At 39.3% G+C, this 21426-nt stretch overlaps 2 protein-coding genes across 6 annotated transcripts in view; one reads left to right on the top strand and one right to left on the bottom strand.

Moving 5' to 3' along the window:
• The window catches only part of trappc12 (trafficking protein particle complex subunit 12), a 51762-nt gene extending 47847 nt beyond the window's left edge, over window positions 1–3915 (bottom strand). Inside the window, exons 1-2 of one of the 4 annotated variants that reach the window (XM_057858793.1) lie at window positions 3664–3915; window positions 1600–2908 (exon numbers count right to left, since the gene is read on the bottom strand). In XM_057858793.1, the coding sequence (XP_057714776.1) occupies window positions 1600–2892 (1293 nt within the window). In that variant the 5' untranslated portion in view covers window positions 2893–2908; window positions 3664–3915. Of the gene's footprint in view, window positions 1–1599; window positions 2909–3184; window positions 3316–3343; window positions 3587–3663 lie in introns of those variants that run through there. The other 3 variants (XM_057858794.1, XM_057858792.1, XM_057858791.1) reach the window with 3 other exon arrangements.
• eipr1 (EARP complex and GARP complex interacting protein 1) overlaps window positions 3529–21426 on the top strand; it is a 64312-nt gene continuing 46414 nt past the window's right edge. Inside the window, exons 1-2 of one of the 2 annotated variants that reach the window (XM_057858796.1) lie at window positions 3529–3689; window positions 3871–3954. In XM_057858796.1, the coding sequence (XP_057714779.1) occupies window positions 3648–3689; window positions 3871–3954 (126 nt within the window). In that variant the 5' untranslated portion in view covers window positions 3529–3647. Of the gene's footprint in view, window positions 3690–3870; window positions 3955–10870; window positions 11082–21426 lie in introns of those variants that run through there. The other variant, XM_057858795.1, reaches the window with a different exon arrangement.

Below are 21426 nucleotides of genomic sequence, written 5' to 3' on the forward strand. Positions count from 1 at the left end.
AATTACTCCTTATTTTGTCAGATAATCTATACATGCACACACAGCAGGATTAAAAGAAATGTGAGGGGTACTGCGGTGACACTTCATTTGAATGCCTCTTATGACAGTGTCATAAGACTGTCATAATCATGACGACGCCTTGCATTAATAGTGAAATAATTTACTGAATGAGACTTCATGAGAGCTTTCATAAGCATTCGTTCATATTAATGACAGGTGTCATTTTATGATAATAACAGTCTGATAAGATAATCCTTTATTGGTCACTCAAAGGGCAAATTTAGGCATTGTAGCAGCATCAAACAGTGTAGAATTAAATCTACGACAAACTATAAAAACTATATAAAAGGCGTATACAAATTACTACAGGTGGGAATCTTAGGGCACCTAACGATTCGATTACGATTCAGAGTTTGTGGAATCCAAATTGAATGTAGATCCGCGCTACATCAAAAACTAAAAGAGTACCTGTCATTGTCCTTTTGTTTCATGTACATTTAATTGTGAGCACAGACCTCTGCTGTTGTTAAGTCTGATGGCAGTGGGACATTGTCATAACAAGCACTTAAATAAAGTGCAACCCTCAGAAATAAATTTAAACAAATACATTTTAAATTATTTTAAATTCAGTTCATAAATAAACATGAATATTAGCACCAGCCTAAGGATAAGCAGTACAGAAGATGAATGAATAAATGATTTGAGGTAAGGAGTGGGTGCGAAACACTTTGTAGAATGATGTCAATATTTTTGGTTTAATATAATAAATGGTAGGGTTGTGACAAAATATCGAAATGGTGATATATTGTGATACTTTGTATCCCAAAAGGTTATCGATATGCTCCTGCAAGAATCGAGATATGATTTTAAAAAGGTGTCAATGTCACAAAAAAAAAAACAAGGAACCAACAAGTCGCTACCGAAATCTTCCACCACAATAGTGTCTAAGTTAACTCTAAGGCTGCCTTGACAGTGCAATCCGTTTAGACTGGGAACGTTGGTTCATTCGAAACCAGAGCATTCACAGTCATTCTGTCAGATTTTCAGGGCATTTATAGGTCACTTGCTGTTCATTTTAAGGCATTTCCAGGTCATTTCCTGTTGAGTTTGAGTCACTGCCTATTCATTTGGGTGATTCCCAGGTCTGTAACGCAAAATGAACAGGAAGTGACCCATAAAATACCCCAAAATCAAGAGGGAGTAACTGAAAATCAACAGGTAAATGACCTTAAAAGGGCCAAAATTACCTCATTGCCTGGCATTGGCTGCTACTGACCGCCATAGAAGAACAATCGTTCATTCGCTGCCATCCCTCCCACTACCAATGGATTGGACGTCTACTAGTGATAAACTCATTCCAATTCACAGCAGAACCTTGTTTTTCTGTGTATTAGTTGTTTTTAGAATATCCAAAAATGATTTCCTACCCAATGTATCGATAATCGTTGTATCGGCATATCGTCAGATCATCGTTATCGTGAGCTTTGTATCACAAACCGTATCGTATCATGAGGTACCAAGAGGTTCCCACTCTTAATAAATGGTGACGAATCAATTTCATTTCCGTGACATGAATGACTATTTTATGAATCGTCTTACCTGAAGGTTGTCAAACTTGAGACCTGGCATTGTGAGTCTTTTGCTCTCTGCATACGATGGGCTATGTTGCAGTGTGGCCATGGAAAGCAATGACTTCCTTGTTTCTTCAGATGGCAGCCATGCATCATGGCGTCTGTCCACCTCGCTCAGGTTCAATGCTGTTGCGAATGCATCATCACTTCCCGAAAATACAGCCTGAAGCTGGTTGAAAGGCTGTGGCTGAGTGACAGGAGCTGAGGAAGGTGGATGACTTGGAGATGGTAATGTTTGCGATGGAGGAAGTTGAGGCTTGGCTGTTAATTCTGGACCGGCAGAAATATGTTCTGAATTAGGGGTGGGTGCACCTTGGGTAGTGCTGGAGGTGGCAGTAGAAGAAAACTGGTGGGGGTCCGTAGCTCCAGGTGCTGCTGTTGAGCATGGATGGATCGCTGCATTGGGGTTGGAAACTGAGATGAAAGAGGAGGGGGCCATGAAGGAATCAAAAAAGTCTGAGGCTGCATTGGCCTGTCCATTGTCACTGAAGAATTTGCTCAGGCTTGGGCTGGGCTGGCATACGAGTGGAATGGTCATCTTGCTGGGGGTTACTGCTTCATCACTCACCACTCCAGTCCCCATGCTAAAACTGGGACTCTTGATGAGGGTGGGCTGGAAACCATCAGGTATCAGTGAATTTGGCTGCTTACCCTGGCTAAATACAGTACACACTGGCACTGGTTCATCTTTAAGATTTGACCCCTTTTCAAACAATGTTTCCTCACACTTTTGACTTGATAGACTCAGCGTGTCAACGTGAGATGAATGAGTTTGCTCCGTTGAGTTTGTCTCTTGTTTCTCCGACTCTTCTTCTTGGTGGACATCAGAAATTACAGTCTCAGTCACAATCTGTATTGAGTCAGTTTGGTTGTCAGTGTCACATGATATGAAGCTTTCATTCCCCTCTTGTACTTCGCCATCACTTCCTTCATGATCTCCGCCATCGAGGAATAAATCAATGGGAGCAACATCATCCTCCTCACTGTTATTAGGTGAATCTGAAATAATGACACTCTCCATCATTTGCTCATTGACCCTGTCCATTGGACTTTCTGAGGGTGAAGCACTGCTGTCTCCCTGGGGTGTTGCAAAGTCTCCTTCTAGGTCAATGCTCTCTACCTGTGCCAGGATGTCATCTCTGGCAGGTGTCTGACTGTTCGTTGGTGCTGGAGGATCTGGGGATGGAGTCTCCTGGGTGACATCCTCCACCATGATGTCCAACGTGACTGGCCGCTGGACTGGCGCCTCCTCACTATCCATTTACTGTTTTTCAAATCTTAAACCAGATTGAAACGAATTAGCAAGTCATTGATATACATTTTTAAATGCAAGTCAAATAAAAACAAACCTAAAATACAGTAACAACATTCAAATCCCACTAGTTTAGCAGGACGCATGAGTCATTACAGCAATCGATTTACATAATTATCTTTGCAATAAATACCGCACCGCATCTGCTATCTAAAGTTAATGGGTTAAGTACTTCTGCAAGTAACCAAAAAGTCGCAAAGATATTTATGGCATTTAGCAATTTTGCTAACGCTTCCTTTACCGGTCGGAAACGTAGCTTTTCGCAAGCAGTTCATTAAATGCTGCAAGATGTCTTGCGAGTAGGTATAAAGACATACATTAGTCCCAATTTACACACTGCGAAATCTAATAACAGACGTCAAACGATGGACCATAAATACAAAACATGTACAATTCTTACCTCTCAAAGGATCACCATAAAACTCCAATGCGCAAGCGCTGTTTCTTTGCTACCCGGAAGTTTTATGTACGGCACACCGAAGTTGTCAAAATTCATGGATTTTAAACGTAAGTTATATTCTTGTATGAATTTACGCATATTTTAAATCGTATTCTTTGGGTGAATACCCATGGTTACGCATTCTCTTCGAAGATTTGGAGTTAGCATTTTTTTACAATCGCGGAAGTGGTAGCAAAACACAAGTGTTTTTAGTTTCTGGCAGTTTGAATTAAATACTGTAATACTATTCTACATTGCAATCAAAATGGAAGATGACGCACCCGTAATATATGGTCTTGAATTCCAGGTATGCATCATCTCCCTTTAACGTAATCTGTTGTAGTTACTGAGCAAAAATCTTGTTACATTCGTATGTTCCATTTCATTGGAACAATTATTGCTGTAAGAAAAAGGTGATTTGTGTAGGTGTCTTGTATATAAAAGTGTAAAGTCCAGTCTTTTGCATGTTGCATCTGGATGGTTTGCAGGCACGATCGCTTACTGCCCAGACAGCTGAGACAGATGCTATTCGCTTCCTTGTGGGCACACAGTCTCTGAAGTTTGACAACCAGGTGAGGCACAGACGTTGTCAATTACATTGATTTTAATGACAATTTGTTCACATATTTACTATTTGGCTGCATGTTTCGTCAGACACAAACACAGCGTTTTCAGGCACAGTGGTCACTGGTCACTGCAGTGGACATAAAAGTTGACACATAGACCCTGAATAAAAATCAATTTATTTGATTTTATTCTCAAATAGTGGGGCGGGCTCCCCCAGGGGGGCGCAAAGCGATGCCAAGGGGGGCGCAAAGCGATGCCAAGGGGGGCGTATGTGCAGAGGCGTAGCAAGGGTCCCCGGGGGCCCCAGGCAACAAGCAACATGGGGCCCTTCTGACTGTGTCACGTGACACACATATTGTACATACTCACGCAGTATAATGAACACAAAGGTGGGGGGGTGCGAGTGCGCGCTGCGTGCACGTGCGGTCATCTTGGCCATGAAAGTGTCGAAAACTAAGCACTTTACACTGACTCATATGGATGTACTTACAACTGTTCATGGAAGCATACATTTTAACAGGTGGCCGTCCTCTGCTTGAAATGCGCACCTTACGCCTATTCTCGCTCCCAGAATACACAGCGCTTGTGACGTAGGACAATAACAGGACTGGTTGCTATGGGGACGTACGCATCCCCAAGGAACCTTGCTAAAAGGAGTATTATAATTGCTAATAAAATCATTTAGGATTATTTTAGATGCATATATGTAATATTTTTCTTGTAGAGTATTCGACGAGGAATACGATAGACCCATTAACTCATTCACTCCCAGCCATTTTCACCGGAGCAAGGCCCTTCGCTTCCGGCCGTTTTACTGGATTTTGACTGATTTTGCAAGGCCCACAGAAAATTCTGTTCTATTGCTATATGAACATGGAACCTGCCAAAAGAAAGATTAGACTCTCTTCTTTCAGCAGAAAAAAAAGTAAGTTCATATCTTTTTTCCATTCTTTAGAAATCAGCATTAGAAAATAGTTTAGTTTCAGCAATTTTCCAATTTCTGATGAAAAAAACGGAGAAAATGGGCTTTTTGTAAACGCAAAAATTTCAACATAACTTTGACTTTAACACGGCTATTTATTGCCTCAGTTACATCCCAAACATCTGAATGATGTTTTCATTTTACAAAATAACATGAACAACCAGCCAAATAGAGCTTTTGATAGCAAAGTAACAATTTATTCAGACTTACCTAACTGAGAGATGACGTTTGGTGGGTGCGACAGCGGTTAAACTTTTCCCTCATTGCCGACTGTCTTGTAAAGATGGATTTTTTTTTTTTTTTTTTGTCTTTTTTTTTTTTTTTTTTTGTGACCACTGTCTCGTTCGCCTGGGGAACTTGTGTTCCTGGGGGGGGGACTGGTTTGGCCGTGCACGTTTCCGTGCAGGACACTCGAGCATGCGGGGGACCTGAGCAGCAAGCCTGCGGAGGGGCTCTGCTAATTTACTAGCACGGTTAATACAAAGTTCTACTGGTTGAATCGGGTTGGGGGGGGGTCTTACCAAATGGGCTACTGCCCTTCAGTGGCCAGTTTTATTGCTTTAAAATTGGTTTTGAGGCTTGTTTTTTGTTTCGGAGATAGATCGGAAGCTATAGATTCTTCTTGTAAAAAAACAGTGCAAAAGACGTATAAATACATTTTTGGGACAATGAAGCATTTAAAAATAGAACGTATTTATACATTTCTGGGAGCAAATGAGTTAATAGACTTTTTTTGAAAAATCACCATTTCTTTAAGTAATCACATGAATAATGAGGTGGCCTGTGAAAATCAACGTAAAACAACTCGGCAAGGACTTTCCAGAGAGTACTTGGTGAGTCACTCTTTAAACAATCATGTGGTATTAATAGTTGATTGGACTTTCTTAAACAGTAATAATCTATGTGACATGGCTAGTGCTGATTGGGATTGATAACAGAATCGTTAGTTAATCTTCTAAATGATTCCATGGTATTAAAACACTCCCTACACTTGTCGCTGCAACAATGCATTAAAGCTGCGTGTGCTAAATCTGTTGGCCCTCAGGGGGCTCCTGCTGGCTGGGTGCCCTAGGCAATTGCCTGGTTTGCCTAATGGGATGCGAAGCCTCTGTGTATGTAACCTCGGGGAACATCCTTTTTTGCAGTACTGGAATAAAGTGCAATTGTACATCCACGCAGTTGATGGTAGTGTCACTCCCATTTTCAGAGTGTGCGCAGTATTTTTTAACCAAATAAGTGCACACAGCAAAGAGCAGTGGAGATATAAAGAGTTAAAGTGCCTACGACAGGATAAAAAAAAAGTTTTAAATAGCATTATTATGTGAATTAGAATCATACTTTGAGACGATTCGACCATATACAACAATTTGGCAAAGCGCAGATGATGAGAAATGAGTCTTTTAGTCTGCCGTTTAGCCACGCCTACCATTGTTGGGCTCTAGCATCCCCAAAAGGAGGATGACTTCGGCAGGGTCATGGTTTCATCTGATTTAGAATTCAGCTCATTGAGGGGGAATTATTCAGAACGAGGAAAATGCGACGAAAAGAGCCACAAAATATCATTGTTACAGTCTCTCTACTCCAATATTTTTGCAGGATATTCTTTTATCCGAAGTATTTTTCCCCAATTGCTAAATAAATGGTATGGTCATGACAAATAACAGTCTTGTGCTAAATAGAATATGAAATATTGAAAATGCATTAATTCAATATGACATGGAAACATTACTCCATAATGGTCAAAACTGTCCACTTCTTGCTCCTCCCATTTTATACCACCGGAGTTAATCCGGATTTTGTAAATTCCCTGCCCCGGCTTCGGAGAACGTAAACAAACCAGGAGGCGTGACAGCTAGCCGACATGCTAACCCAAACCGAGTGATATTTCAAAGTCTTTTTCTCGGCTTTCGAAGTGAAAAATCACACAAACCTACCCAGGATCATGTCACAAGGTGGCGGGGTTGTCAATTGTCTTCGCCGATCAGCAACCTGCCTGGGGGCGAGCAGGTTACAGCTCGTCGGACTCATTCCCCTGCTGCGGGCAGGAGAACTCCTTTTTGCCGGGGAAACAGCTGGACAAACCGGCCGACGTCGGAGGAGCGCGTAGCCCCCCACATTGTCAATACAAATATGGCGTAAAATAATGCTTTACAACATGGCAAAGACGTAAACAGTGAGAGAGCGGCGTGCAGTTGTTGTGCACCTAACATGGCAGGATGTGTCTGAGGAGAAATTTTCTACATGTCTGTCCATGATCAAACGTAAGTAAATGTTCCTTAATAAAAGAAAGTTTGTAGTGTTTACTTTGTAATCGTTGTATTGGCGGCCATTTTTAACACAAAGTTTCACAAATTTTTTAACGCAATTTCTGATGGGGTTGAAAATTTGACGGAACACCGGGCACACAAAGAGGGCAATAAGCCGAGTACAGTGCTTTCCCGGCGGGCACGTGAAGGACAGAGGGGGGTGTGCGGCCGATTGCCATTCTTGGTGGACAATCAGCCACAAAATGCAAGCCACCTCCGTATTAAAACATGTGCAATGATCCCAGTATTTGACATAATACAAAATACGATGTTTACTCACTTCCTCGTAAGTCCAATGGTCCTACAGTAGGGCTTGTTTTGGACAAAATCCACGGTGGATGGGAACCTTTTGAAACCCAAAAAAGCTCACACGCCACTCCCTGGTGCAGCAACAATTTTCTGCAGCACATTTGGCTGGCGTGTTGCGAAAAATAAAGGAATGAATCCACAAAATCAGCTGAATCCCCAGTCCAACTGCATGCTATAAAGCAATGCTGTATTTTGAAATGCTGAAATGGGTGACGTCACATTCGCATTCGTCCTAAACCCGAGACTGGAGCCGGACGTTATGCATTTTCATGGCGCGGGATTCAAAAATGGAGTATATAAAACGATTGCTTCCACTCACATCCAAGCGGTCCATTTCATTCAGGAGCATAAAACACAGCGTGAAATTGTTACGGTCATAGGCTGAGAACGTGAGATAGTGAGGCTCTGAGTTCAAGCAGTTTATTGTTAACAGCTGTTGAATCTGTGGCGTTGCGCGTCTGGGCAAAGGTACCAAAAAACACGAGGCGTGGACGAGATCCTGGAACAAAGCAAAAGGTCTATGATCAGATGAGTCCACACAAAATATTCAAAACGCGAGAAAGCACTAACAGTGTACTGAAAGAGATGATCCAGCGACATGGTGGAGCTCTGGCTGGCTTATGTAGGCTGGTGATGGTGATTGCTGACAGCTGCCGTCGCTCCACCCGTCAGGTGCTGGGCCTGTGATTGGATGACAAACACACCCACACACCTGCCCGGCCCTAGGCCTGACAGAAATATGAAATAAACATGCTTTTTTGTGTCATACACCCTTCAGGACTAGGAAATATGACAAAGAGTATGTAGTGTTTGGCTTTGAGTTTTAATACAGTGGGAGATGAAGAAAGACCAGTCTTTACTGTGTCTAAAAATGTTGGCAGCGGATAGCATGAAGCCAAATCAATTAAGACCTCACCTAAAGACATTAGACCCCAATTACATTGATATCATATTACGATAGATTTTTACAGCGAAAATGTGCCGAATATTGCTAACAATCGTCCTGCTATGTAAGTTTTACATCAGTAAAAAAAACGAGCACTGTTTGCATCATATAAGGTGGCATACCATGCTACTCAGTGCAAAATAACCCTACACTATAGCAAAGCATCTGACACCGCCTGCAGCCGAAATAAACATTTCCACTGTCCAGTGACAGTTTTGTTTTCTTTGTCTATTAATTTTTGTTTATTTGGTCAAATTCTTTGACACATTGTACTGTTGAGTTTTTGTTGCTAATCAATGTGACTTATTATTTTCTGATTTTAATGAATTTGATTTTTAAGTATCAAATGGTCAAAAAATGTACCTTGAGTGTGTTTAGTTTGGATGTGGCTTTTTTTTTTTATTCTGGCGCAGATGCGCTTTAAGTCTTTTCTGTTACAAACAAAAATGTTAAATTATAACTTTATTGTAAGTTGATCTATATTACTTTTTTATGTGAACAAAGACGATGCTATGCGGGGGTGTACTTATAATAATATATGTATTTTTTTATATTATTTCTTTTAATAATTTTTTAGACAAATATATGGCCTATTTAGTATTTACAGTGGCGGCAGAGAGTTGGGGGGGGGGGCGCGAAACGTTTGCATCTACAGAGGAGTGCGTAACAAAGTAATTAAGAAGCACTGTTTTATATTAACACTAAAGCCTCTATAGGGCAAGTGACTATTTTTGGTCATTTAAAAGAAATTTAATACAGTATTAGAAATTATATACTGTACGTTAGGACTAGGCGATATGGCCTTAAGTACGTTTCATGGTAAATTGAGCAGATTTACCTCAATAACGATAAATGGCGAAAAATTTGCCAAAGCGGACAGTGATATAATTTGAAAATCTGAATCAATGCATATAATACAAATTAACCATTTTTCGTTGATTTATTCACCAGCTTTCAATTTAACAATTATAGATGCAGTCTAAAGATTAAGTATATAAAAATTTATTGTAAACAATAAGTATTGAAGTATGAACATTTATAACAGCTTGTATGACTTGAACAATGTACAACATTATGAAAATCAATACGACGACTGTGCAAACATGTCACACAAATGACTTACAGCTTGAACAGTACACTTAAGTTCAAACAGACAACTTATTGTTAATGGCTGCTGTGACATAATTACTCAACATTAGTGTTTACCTCTAGGTTTCATTTTTTTTTTTTTTTTCCTCCATAGCATTTTTTAATACATGCAAGCACACATGCACCCTCCACACGGACACAACCACATTAAAGCTGTATTGCTCTTATTTCAATGAAACATTTATGATTTTATGATGGCGGTAATGACACAGAATAAAGCAAGCACATACAGAAAAATAGCTGTGGCCATTAAACGGTCATATTAAAGGCTTTACTGTTGGACTATACTTTATGATGAATGCTTTACCATTATAAAAGCTATCAGAGAAGTCACACACACACACACACACACACACACACACACACACACACACACACACACACACACACACACACAGATACAAAATAATGCAACATACTGATTGCTAGATGCAGTCCGTGCCCAATCCACTCATTAAGTTCAGCCGTTTCGACAAGGTTAGAGCCGCTATCCTTCTCTATTACGTTCATTTATAGGGTTATCCGCTAGCGTTAGCCCGTGGCCTGGCTACCAGTAGAAAGCACCCTCTCCTGAAATCGTGAGAACCAGGGAGGACAGCAGGTGAAAGCCGTCTGGAGGCTGCCAAGAGTCAACTTAATGTCGTGTGAAGGTTTGGCAAAACTCCCTTAAGCCCGACTCCATCATGTTTGCTTGTAGCGTTAGCCTACCGGGCTTCTGTTTGTTTGATTTCCTGATAACCTCGTGACTTCATACGTAAGCACTCTAACTGCTTTCTTAAAGGGTATTATAATACTAAGGGGCTGTGAGATATCAATAGAACCGTCATGTGGCAAGATAACAAATATTAATAAAGTTAACAAAAAAATAAATCACATTCATGAGAAATTATCGAAAATAGATTGAAAATTACGAACATTTCCGAAAATATTCCGGAAACAGCCGGATGGGGCTTTGACGTCATAGAAAGGAAACAAAAGGTCGAGGCAGGTGCCATTGTTGTTTATCGACGAGAGTGGCGTTCGTGTTTTATCAAAAAAATCACCAAAATGGTTCAAACCAGTCATGCTATGTGGTGTACAAATAGCCATTTGTCGCAATATAGTACCCATGAGTTCCCGAACGCGAGAATAAGAGCTGGACTACGCAGACAATGAGTAAAGTTCGTCCGTGCTAAGAGGGCTAATTTTGCAGACCCAGCCTCTGGCACGGTTTTGTATGGTGCTCATTTTAAACCTGAAAGCTATTCGAACGATGGAATAATGAAATCAGGTTTTGCTAAGAAATTGCTGCTGAAAGCAGATGCGGTGCCCACCATACACGCGCAGCCACCTAAATGTCCCAAGATATCAAGAAAGAGGACGATGACTGGCTCTGATGAGACCACCCCACCACCCCAGGCTAACCAAAGGAGGGGAGCAGCCAAGCTCGAAATGGCCAGAGTGAGTACTCTTTTATAATAAAAAACATATCACACATTGGATAAAGGACTGGACACATGTATAAGTTATCGCTCGTAAAAAATATAGAACAAATCCTCTAATCCCATTCATATTTGTGTCTGTTGGCAGAGCGAAAACCTATGATAGCACAATAAATGATAATTATACATTACTTTATTTTGCGGTCACGGTGTATCAGCTTCACAAAAAGGAATGCAAAACAAACCATTCGGTGTTTCCCACACGACCTGTTGCCGGTGTTTCATCAGTGTGATTGCTCCCCTCTATGATCCTTTCATTAGGCTGCATTGGCTTTCGTTTGGGCTCAAATTGATAACCCAAAACACCAAAGAAAGGTTCATAACTCTCCTCGTAACCATTAGAAGAACGTTCATTACGTCGGATTCGTCGTTGCAACTAGAAACAAAATTGTCCGCCATCATCGCCGCCATTCAGTACTAAGCACTGTTGTTTCCTTCTTGTGACGTCACGCACACAATATGCTAGATTTCTGGGATCTCGGGCGCCGGTCGTATTAGCTTGACAATCGATCCAAATTTCTATCATTTTCTTGGTGTTGCGATGTATGTAATTACACGAAGTTGCATGATACGAATCCAAAAGGCATGCGTTTATGGATAAATGATGGAATATTAGCATTTCCCCAGGTGTTGTAATACCCTTTAAAGGAGAAGGAACATAGCCAAACAACACTGAATCAAAGCGGGATGAAAAGACTATGTTTTCTTGTTTTATTAAATTACCGAATTTACCGACATGCTCATAGTTACATCGGTCATCGTGAAGAATTTCGGTAACGATAAATTTTCGGTATACCGCCCGGCTCTACTGTAAATTGTTATTAAGGCAAGGCAAATGTATTTTTATTGCACAATTCAACACAAGGTAATTAAAAGTGCTTCACATTGCATCGAAGTTCCCCAAAAACAAATAAAATTATACATAAAATTCACATTAAATCATCAAGACAGTTTACAAAAACAGTTGAAACAGGAAATAAAAAAAAAGAACAAAAAACAAAAGTCATAATCATGATTGTATTTTTTAAATTTAAACCTTTATTGCCAAATATATCACATTTGATACACCTAAAACTTCATGATTTTGAGACTAATTCAGAATTTTGACGTTTCTTTTTGAAAAAAAAAATGATGGATGCAAGTCAACACATGCATCTGCAGGTTCCATGAGGAAAAAAAAAACAGGATTTAACAAATGTTTTAGATATTAGAGCGCTTATTACACATATTCATTATGACTTTTTCTTTTTACAAATTTGAAAAAAAGGTTTCATTAGGACCTTATTTTTCAAATGTTGGGATTCTCTGATAATTGCTTCATGTTGCAGGTATTTAAGGGTTAATTTTATATAAACTTATAAATGAATGATGATGAAGCATTTTAATTTCTAACATGCACAAAGAAAACTGAAATACACTGAAGTACAGTATAATTCAGAATAATTATTTGCACTCGAAAAGAGTGGGAAGAAGAAAAATGCATTTAATCCCACCCCTAATCTCTTCATCCAGAATTCTTATTATTTAGTAGGATAATCCTGTCGTTCGACTTTAAATCCACACAATGAAAAAGAAAAACAAAAAACAAACAAATGTTAACAAACTTAACCAAGAGACAACCAAACCTCCGTAAAATCGGCCCCTAATTAGATGCAAATTTAAATAAAAATGATGTCAATTGTTTATGCTGCTATTGTTTTTGCGATATTCTAGTATATACATATTTTTATCGGTCAATCTGAGGTCAACCAGCCCCCCAATTAAAAATGACTAAAATTGTGTTAATTGTTAATGCTTGGTTTGTGCTGTGAAAACATTTGTTTGTGCTGCTGCTATCGTTTTTGAAATATTAATTTCGAGTGATGATGTCACGCAGCCCCCTATTGATTGCAAAATGGACCCGAAATGGTATCATTCGATTATGCTACGTTTGTGCTGTAAACATTTTCGTTTGTGTTTCTATTGTTTTATAGATATTAAGATATTAATTTTGAATTATGACGTCAATCGCACCTTTTCCGTATCTAACTCCCGCAGCTGACTGAGCCTACCAACTCTGTCAATAACAGAAGGGTGTCCCAACAACTAGCACATACGTAGCACAAAGAAATGGCACCCCTTTCAGTCCGTTTTGCAGTAAATAGGGGGCTTGAGATATTAATTTCGAGTGCGAGTGATAACATGACTCGCAGCCCCCCCCATTTACTGCAAAATGCACCCGAAGGGGTGCCATTCGTTTGTGCTATGTTTGCGCTAGTTGTTGAGACACCCATCTGTTTATTGAGAGAGTTGGTACATTCCGTCAGCCGCGACAGAGGAGATGTGATTGACATCATCACTCAAAATTAATATCTCGATACCAGCACAAATATAGCATAAATGATTGACACCATTTTTAGCCATTTTTAACAAAAGTTCATAAAAATTCAATAGAATAAAAACAGAAATACACACTGGTTCTGGCCCTATGTAGCACTCTAAAGTACTTTTTTCTTTGATACTTTTCAACTCATTTCATTTAAATGATGACGACTGATGTCATATTTATTCAAACCAGGAAGACTGGCTGTGAAATGCTCATGTTTCAATGGCATTGACGGAGCTAGACAACCAATCCATTTTGACTTGTTAGTTCATTTACTCTTTCAAGTCAAAATGGACTTGACATCAAACCCTGTCAATGCCAGCCACTGAGTGCCCTGTAAGGGTGTAAAACAAAGACAAAAAATCATAATTTATGCATAAAAGGGTTAAATAATATATAAAGTTTATTTTTGGGTGATACTGTCAGACACCAGTGTGTAACATTATCTTTGTTTTTGTTGTTTAAGTTCAGGTGAATATAATGAAGTGGTGTCATACTGAGGGGTGTTTCTAATGTTTTGTGCAGTTATGCAGTTAAACAGTAAAAATGAAAAAATCCAGCTTGTCTATCCAGCTTGTTTTCCATGTCTCCCTCCTCTAACACACCTGAATCAACTAATCTGGATCGTTATCAGGCTGCTGCAGAGCTTGCTGATGAGCTGATCATTTGATTCAGATGTGTTAAAAGAGGGAGACACGGAAAACAAGCTGGATAGGGGCTCTCGAGGACCGGGATTGGGCACCCCTGATATACAGTATACAATCACAACACATTCATTAACTAAAAAAAAGCACACAGTAAAAAGATAACCACTTAGTTTTTGCAGAGTGTTGTATGGATAACTTTTGTTGGATCTCATCTCACTGTGGAAATTATGCACCTTGTGATTACTGAGTAAAATTTCAAAACTTATATCCTAGGTCAAATTAACTAATTCCTCAATAATTAAATTTCCAAATGTTGTTAAAATTAGAAAATAACCTATGGGAAATGTTTTAAAACATGGCTGCTTAAATCATAATTCCTAAACCAAGAGGATATAATTATGCATGGGTAAAAAATACAGCATCAAGAACTAGCATTATCATAGTTATTTTTGTATGTCATCTTTAAATGGAGACCTTTTTACATTAATTTTTCAGTCGCAATGGTTGCTGATCTATGGCCTAGACTGAGCAACATTATGATAATACAAGTAAAGGAAACTTGAGAAGTAAAAAAAACTCATTATGCCTTTGTTTTTATTTAGAGAGAATTGCAGTGATGCAACGTCCCACTACATTCCACCATGTCACAATTTTCTATGTAAAAGCAATTTTAACACAATTACAGTATATTATTATGTGTTACTATATCCGTATTGTGTGCTACATGTTGTGGTTAGTTTAGTTTAGTGTAGTTTAATTGTAACAATATAATTCCAGTGTAATTGTATTAGCCTTTATCAGCACCGTTTGGAGCAACTCACAGGGCCTCAGCCTTCTTATACGTCCACTCTTTTTAGTGTTTGAAACTGGTGAGTAGTACTATTGTTTAAGTATTTTTGTTCTATTGTATGTATGCTTCTATGTGTGAATGAGAAGAAATAAGAATGTGGATGCATGCTTACATGCACATCTTGCAGAGGTCATTACAGAGACAGATGAGAGAAACAGTTGGCGCTAAACGGGGGGAGAAATAATTAGCTTTCTGAGAAACAGAGAGGGATGACTGTGAGAGAGCGAGAAATGTCTGCTTTGAGAAAAATGAGTCGGTTGTCTGGCAGACTTGAATGTGAAAATGGTCTGGCACCAAATGCAAACCTAGCTCATTCCAAGTCTTGTATGGAAACAGTAAAAATTCTGCTTGTTGAAAACCGCCAATGACAACTTGATCTATGTACTGATGTACTGAAATGAATACCAAACATTATCAATAACTGAATATACTATTACTAACATGTATCTTACTGAAACATTCCTGGAAAAAAAAATATATTTTTAAAAATAATAGTGCAGCATGGTATGGTTTGGTGCAGATAAAGAGCGGAGACAGGACAAGGAAGCAGGTTCTCTGTATGAGTATTTGTGAGCCATTCCACTGAAACCAGACAAATTCTATGAACCAGTGCCTATCGAGCTTTGACTATCCTAATTACTATGGCCCCACCATGCAATAATGCAATAGATCCATACAAATTCAAGGCATCAGTGCAGAAAATCAAACCAAAAGATTTTACAATCTTGATTTATTTTTTTCTTTCCATGAATGTATGCGTTTATATGAAACGGTCGGAACATTGAGCTAAATAACACAAAACACCTGCAAAGGTTCCTTTAACTGACTCACACAATCATGAGGAAGACTGTTGACTTGACAGATGTCTACAGGGCACTAATCAACATCCTTTACAAGTACGGGTGCACGATATCCATTTTTTGAAACTGATATCGATAACTTCCTGCTTCTCAAGGCCGATACCGATACTATAACCGATAATATATAAATAATTTTTCAATGTATACTCACCTGAGTTTTTGAACACCTGTAGGTCAAAAATACTAGTGGTTGATTGAGCATCGATTTGCCTTTTACCAAACCAGAATTTTCATGATGACATGAGCATTATTATAATAAACAAAACAAATACAAAAATGTTTTGACTTAAAAAAAGTGCCTATATTTATTTTTTCAGATAAATATAATTTGAGTCAATCACAATCATTCATTATCATTGACGATGTGTTCCCCTGAACAATGAGCACTAAACTAAAACATAAACCCAACAGGTATTGTGCTTTGTCAGCAGATAAAACATTTGGTGCAACAGGAGAGGAGACTTTTGTCGTCTTGGTCAATGAAACAACTTTCTTAACTTGGCAATTATCGAACAGCAAGCCTATCAATAACCAAAAGGCCTCTCAAGAACTTGTAAACATAACATTGTAAAATGCAAACATTTGCTAATTGCCATAATAAGGTTTATAATTCAGTGAAGGAAAAATACGGCCTCTAGAACAGTAACGAAACTGCATACTGGCAAAACAGGAGTGGAAACAAACGCTCACATCCCAATCCGACACCGTGCCAAAAATATTATTAATAGGCCCGATAATATATAATGTTATTGGAGTTATTGGGATGACGTCAAAATTCCTATTATCGGACCGATAATTATCGGACCGTTAATTATTGTGCACCTCTATTTACAAGTAGACTAAGTCAAATAAAGTGGACGATTTGAAATTAATTTTCACACATTTTTAATCCCTAACATTGAAGTGTCTTTATTTATCCCTTATTTACTTTGTCATAGCAGATAGTTCTTATTCCAGATTCCTTGAAACAAGTTTGAACTCTCCATTTCAATAAATCAACATACTGTGCATGGGAATGGGTTGGAGGTTTTAGGCCTTTCCCTGAAGTTTTTTTTTGTGTTTGTTTGTTTAGGGCGGCACTTGTGTCTTTGAAATACTGTACCTGGGGTTTTGATATCAGTTTTGCAATATGTGTTATTAGAAAAATAATTGTATTCCTTACTTTTTGCATGTTTGCGAGCATGTAATTTCTGCTCTGTTTGGTTGAGTTTGAACTAACGGGAAGAAAAATGTTTTTACGATTGGCATTTCAGCCCAGAGAGCTCCTTCTGTATCCATAAGCCTTCTGGCCTCTCCACCTCCCATTAAGCATAATGCAGGGTGGAAATGTCTCTCTTAACTCGCAGAGCACCTCTCAAATCCCTTGGAGACCAATAGCTAGAATGACAGATCGGAGTGTGTGTCGGCATGGCATTTAAGGCTGCTAACGAGATAAAGTGCCCAAGCTTGGCACCTCTCACCCGCATGCTACTCCTCCGTACCGCTTACTGTCATCTGTGCAGCTAAAGAGCTTTAGAACAGAGGCCCCTGAAGTGGGGTCCACAAGCCAGCTTGGTTTTTATCCCTCCCTCACCTCCTCCTTCCTCTTCCTCTCCCATCCTCCATTCCAGCACATAATTAAAAGCACTGGGCTTGGTGCCCAAGTGGTTCAAAGTTATGAGTCACTCCCCAGGCCTGGATGAGTGAGGCATAAATCACCTGGGGGGGGAGGGACTGTTGGGAGGTTCTTTCTCCCCTCACACCTGGGTTTATTCGGGAGGACCCCATTACTAGGCCCTCCAATTACCCCATCCTGTCGGCCTGAATTTATTTGTACCACTCCCCCACCACCATTAAATTATAACTTTGCGTAATATTTTTTTTTTGCCTGATGCAGTCCAACCCAAGGTTAATAGCTGCCTTGCTGACTTTGAGGTGGCTATGATGCTCTTATATTCCTTCCTTTCTCCATGCCCCTTTCTTTTTAATCCTCTTGCAGCCAGTAAATGGCAAACAGACAAGATAAGTGGGAGTGTCAAAAAGGAGTTACTGTCCAGGGCGTCCCTGTTAAGTCTTCTGAGACTCTTGTCTCTCCAATGAGGGGAGCTGCCTTTATTTGTCCGATCAAACCAAGACACCTCACTTTTTACTACATTTTGGGCCCTGAACTGAAACCAACTGAGGTCTCATGTTGAATAGTTGACAGAATTAGACGTAATGAAAGCACCTCAGGAAAATGGTAAAATGATAAAAGTTATAAAATAAGTTTACCTTGTTAGACTGGACAGCTGTTTATTGTTTGTAACATCCAGCCTATACCAAGGCTCAAGTAAATATTACAGGTGAATATTAAGAAAGTAGTTGAAAAGGTTGCTTGTAAATTTTACTGGCCCAATATAACTGCAGCGATATACAGATGAACTCTAACATATGGTGTAACTGCAGTACAAGAAACCTGACTGGCATGTTTCTTACACAAACTTTGGCTGCATGGTGCTGCTGGTGCTGGGAACCCAATGCAAATTGCAAAATGAATCTTAACTGCACTGCTTAGGGGCAAAAATGTATATAGCAGAAAACACAGACAAGACTGAAAAAGCAGTTTATTCTCTTGCACTCCTCTTTAAAATAAACTGCTGTATTTTAAGCCAAAATAACAGTTGTGTTTGATAGAACAATATGCCTATTTGCTCCCATAGCAGATTCATGGCGCATTAAGCCCACAAACTATTTTTAATTTGTCCCTTTTACCCTGGAAACCCCTGTTTACAGACGTCGCACAACCACTTTTGTTTCAACCCAGCCATAAAACGAAGGTAATTAATTATATTTATTATTCAAAATGTCTGTCATTTTTAGCTTAGAATCATTAATTGATGTCTAATAATTCTTTAAAAAAAAAAAAACTTTAACAAATTATTCACTCACAGATTTTACACTTTTTAACAAATTACGTCACAATGAAAAAATGGCATCTGTAAAAAAGTCACGCATATCTACCTCTTAACGATCGCTTCATTGTATTTTTTTTTGTTACTGTCGCATTTTCTCCGATATGTTAGATCAGGGGTTCCCAACCTATTCCACTAAGGCACACTGTGGGTGCAGGATTTCATTCTTACCAAACAAGATGACAACACTTTTTCCCCAATCTGGTGTTTTACAAGTGCAATCAGTTGATTGCAGTCAGGTGTGGCTTGTTTTAGCAGAAGCCTCATTGGTTCAACTGTCTCTGCTGGATCGGCTGGAACAAAAACCAGGACCCACAGTGTGCCTTGAGGACTGGGTTGAAAACCCCTGTGTTAGATGATAAATAAGCAATCCAAACAAAGAAAAATTGGGGGAAAAAAACGATTAAAAGGGTAAATAAATGAAAAAGAAAATCTCGACCACTCCTTGATGTCTGCGATTTTTGCGTCGCGACCCATGTTATATTACCATGTTTCACCCATAAAACTCCCAAGAAAATCTGGCTGTGACCTTTCACAGCTGTGGCTTGACACTCAGTTGCCACGTTTACATGGAGCCAAATATTCCAATTACAATCGGTTTAGATGTTCAAACCGAATAAATGTGTTCCATATAAACACCTCATTCGGAATGAACAGGCCCAAACCGAATGGAATTTCATTCCGATTCACAGGGGTGGAATATTCCTTTTCCCAAACCGATTAGAAGTAAAATTATATCATGTAAACAGGGAAGCGGAATGGTGTCTGGTTGCGTTCTTTCTGCACATGCTCCGTACTGACGTGGTGACGTCACTTGGTGACGTAAGTAACGTCACTTGCAACATGGCTTCCAAGCACACGCACAGCGCACCTAATTGGAGTCCGGCGGAAAGTTTATATCCATGAATCCCTCCACCAGTCCACACAACTTTTTAAATGAACGGCGTGTCATTCTGAAGTGTTGTTTCCACTCGAAAAGTTAAAACAGCAGCTGATCTGACGATCGATCTCCATGTTTTGCAACGTGACGCTTTGTTTTGATTAATCTGCGCATGTCAGACGGCAGTTGTCAAACGTCCTTTCGGAATAAAGGCAGACACATGTAAACGCTGGATCAGAATAGATGAAGTGACATGTAAACAGCTGATCTGAAATTTCCATTCGGAATTATTTGAATTGGTATGAATAAAAGTCAGCATGTAAACGTGGCTAGTGATACATGCTACATGGAGTTTTTGGATTGAAACAAGGTGGCGATAATATCTCGTTAAAGACATGGTGTCCTTAATTCTGCTCTTTCATGCTCTCACCTCCAGATCGGGGGTCGCTGTTTGAATTTTATTATTGGTATTATTTTTTTTAAATGCCCTCCTGTTCAAAATTTTTCTTCACCCAGAAAATTGAGATTTTAAGCTTTCCAATGATGTATCACATGTGCATATCGGACAATTTTAAAATTTGGCGAGATTGGCTGTGTCAGAGCGGAACTTCATGTCTCCTGAGTGTTTTCTGCCATATCTATTTGAAGTGAGCAGAATGCAGTACAAAAAATGCACGAAAAAAAACACATTTTTTAAAAATGTAAACAATAGAACTTATGTAAACAAATAAAATGACCATTTTAGGTGACATTTCAAATAAATTATACTGAGTTCATAACATTAAAACATAATTGTAACAAGTTGTAAAATCTTAAAATTTTGAATGAGCAAACAAAACTAAGCTTTGAATCCTCAGCAGCAACAACCTGAACAGCACATGTAATTATCTAAATTTAAAGTCTTTAGCTAGAGAGATGACCATATAACCACATTTTCTGCAGATAGCACAAATGGCAGTGACACTATCTAGCCGACTTTCTTACAAATAGATTAAATATTCATTTTCTGTTTGGGCCATTTTAAGTTTGTTAACATATCGATGCAGCAATTGTTGACATATCTATCGATTTATCCACTTGCCTTTGTCCATTAATAAGTTTAACGAGGAAGCCAAAAAGTGTTCAACAGTGCTGGCACCGACGGTGTGTCTTTACGTCCCGGGCACCCGTCACCGTGCCCTGAGCGGGCCGGCCCAACAGTAGTGAAGTAAGATGGTCTTTTAGTTCAAGACTTCTACTAACATTTGTAATGTTTCCATTTGTCATGCATATAATTTACTGGAATTTATTAGACTGTAAAGTATAAAGGCATTACAATCGTCTGACACGTAAAGTGTCTTTGCGGAAACTCCCACAGGACTTTGTTCGCGTTAATAATAAATCTTCTGAGGAAAACAGCATAAATGCATGAAACAAAACCGAAACGGTACGCAAGTTAACTGAACTGAACTAAAAACGCAAAGCCAAAACGGTTCACTACATCCACATGCACCAGTACACTCTTTGTACAGTGTATATACACTCACCGGCCATTTTATTAGGTACACCATGCTAGTAATGGGTTGGACCCCCTTTTGCCTTCAGAACTGCCTAAATTCTTTGTGGCATAGATTCAACAAGGTGCTGGAAGCATTCCTCAGAGAGTTTGGTCCATATTAACATGATGGCATCACACGGTTGGTGCAGATTTGTCGGCTGCACATCCATGATGCGAATCTCCCGTTCCACCACATCCCAAAGATGCTCTATTGGATTGAGATCTGGTGACTGTG

This window comes from Corythoichthys intestinalis, chromosome 15, assembly GCF_030265065.1.
Source record: "Corythoichthys intestinalis isolate RoL2023-P3 chromosome 15, ASM3026506v1, whole genome shotgun sequence".
Taxonomy (NCBI): domain Eukaryota; kingdom Metazoa; phylum Chordata; class Actinopteri; order Syngnathiformes; family Syngnathidae; genus Corythoichthys; species Corythoichthys intestinalis.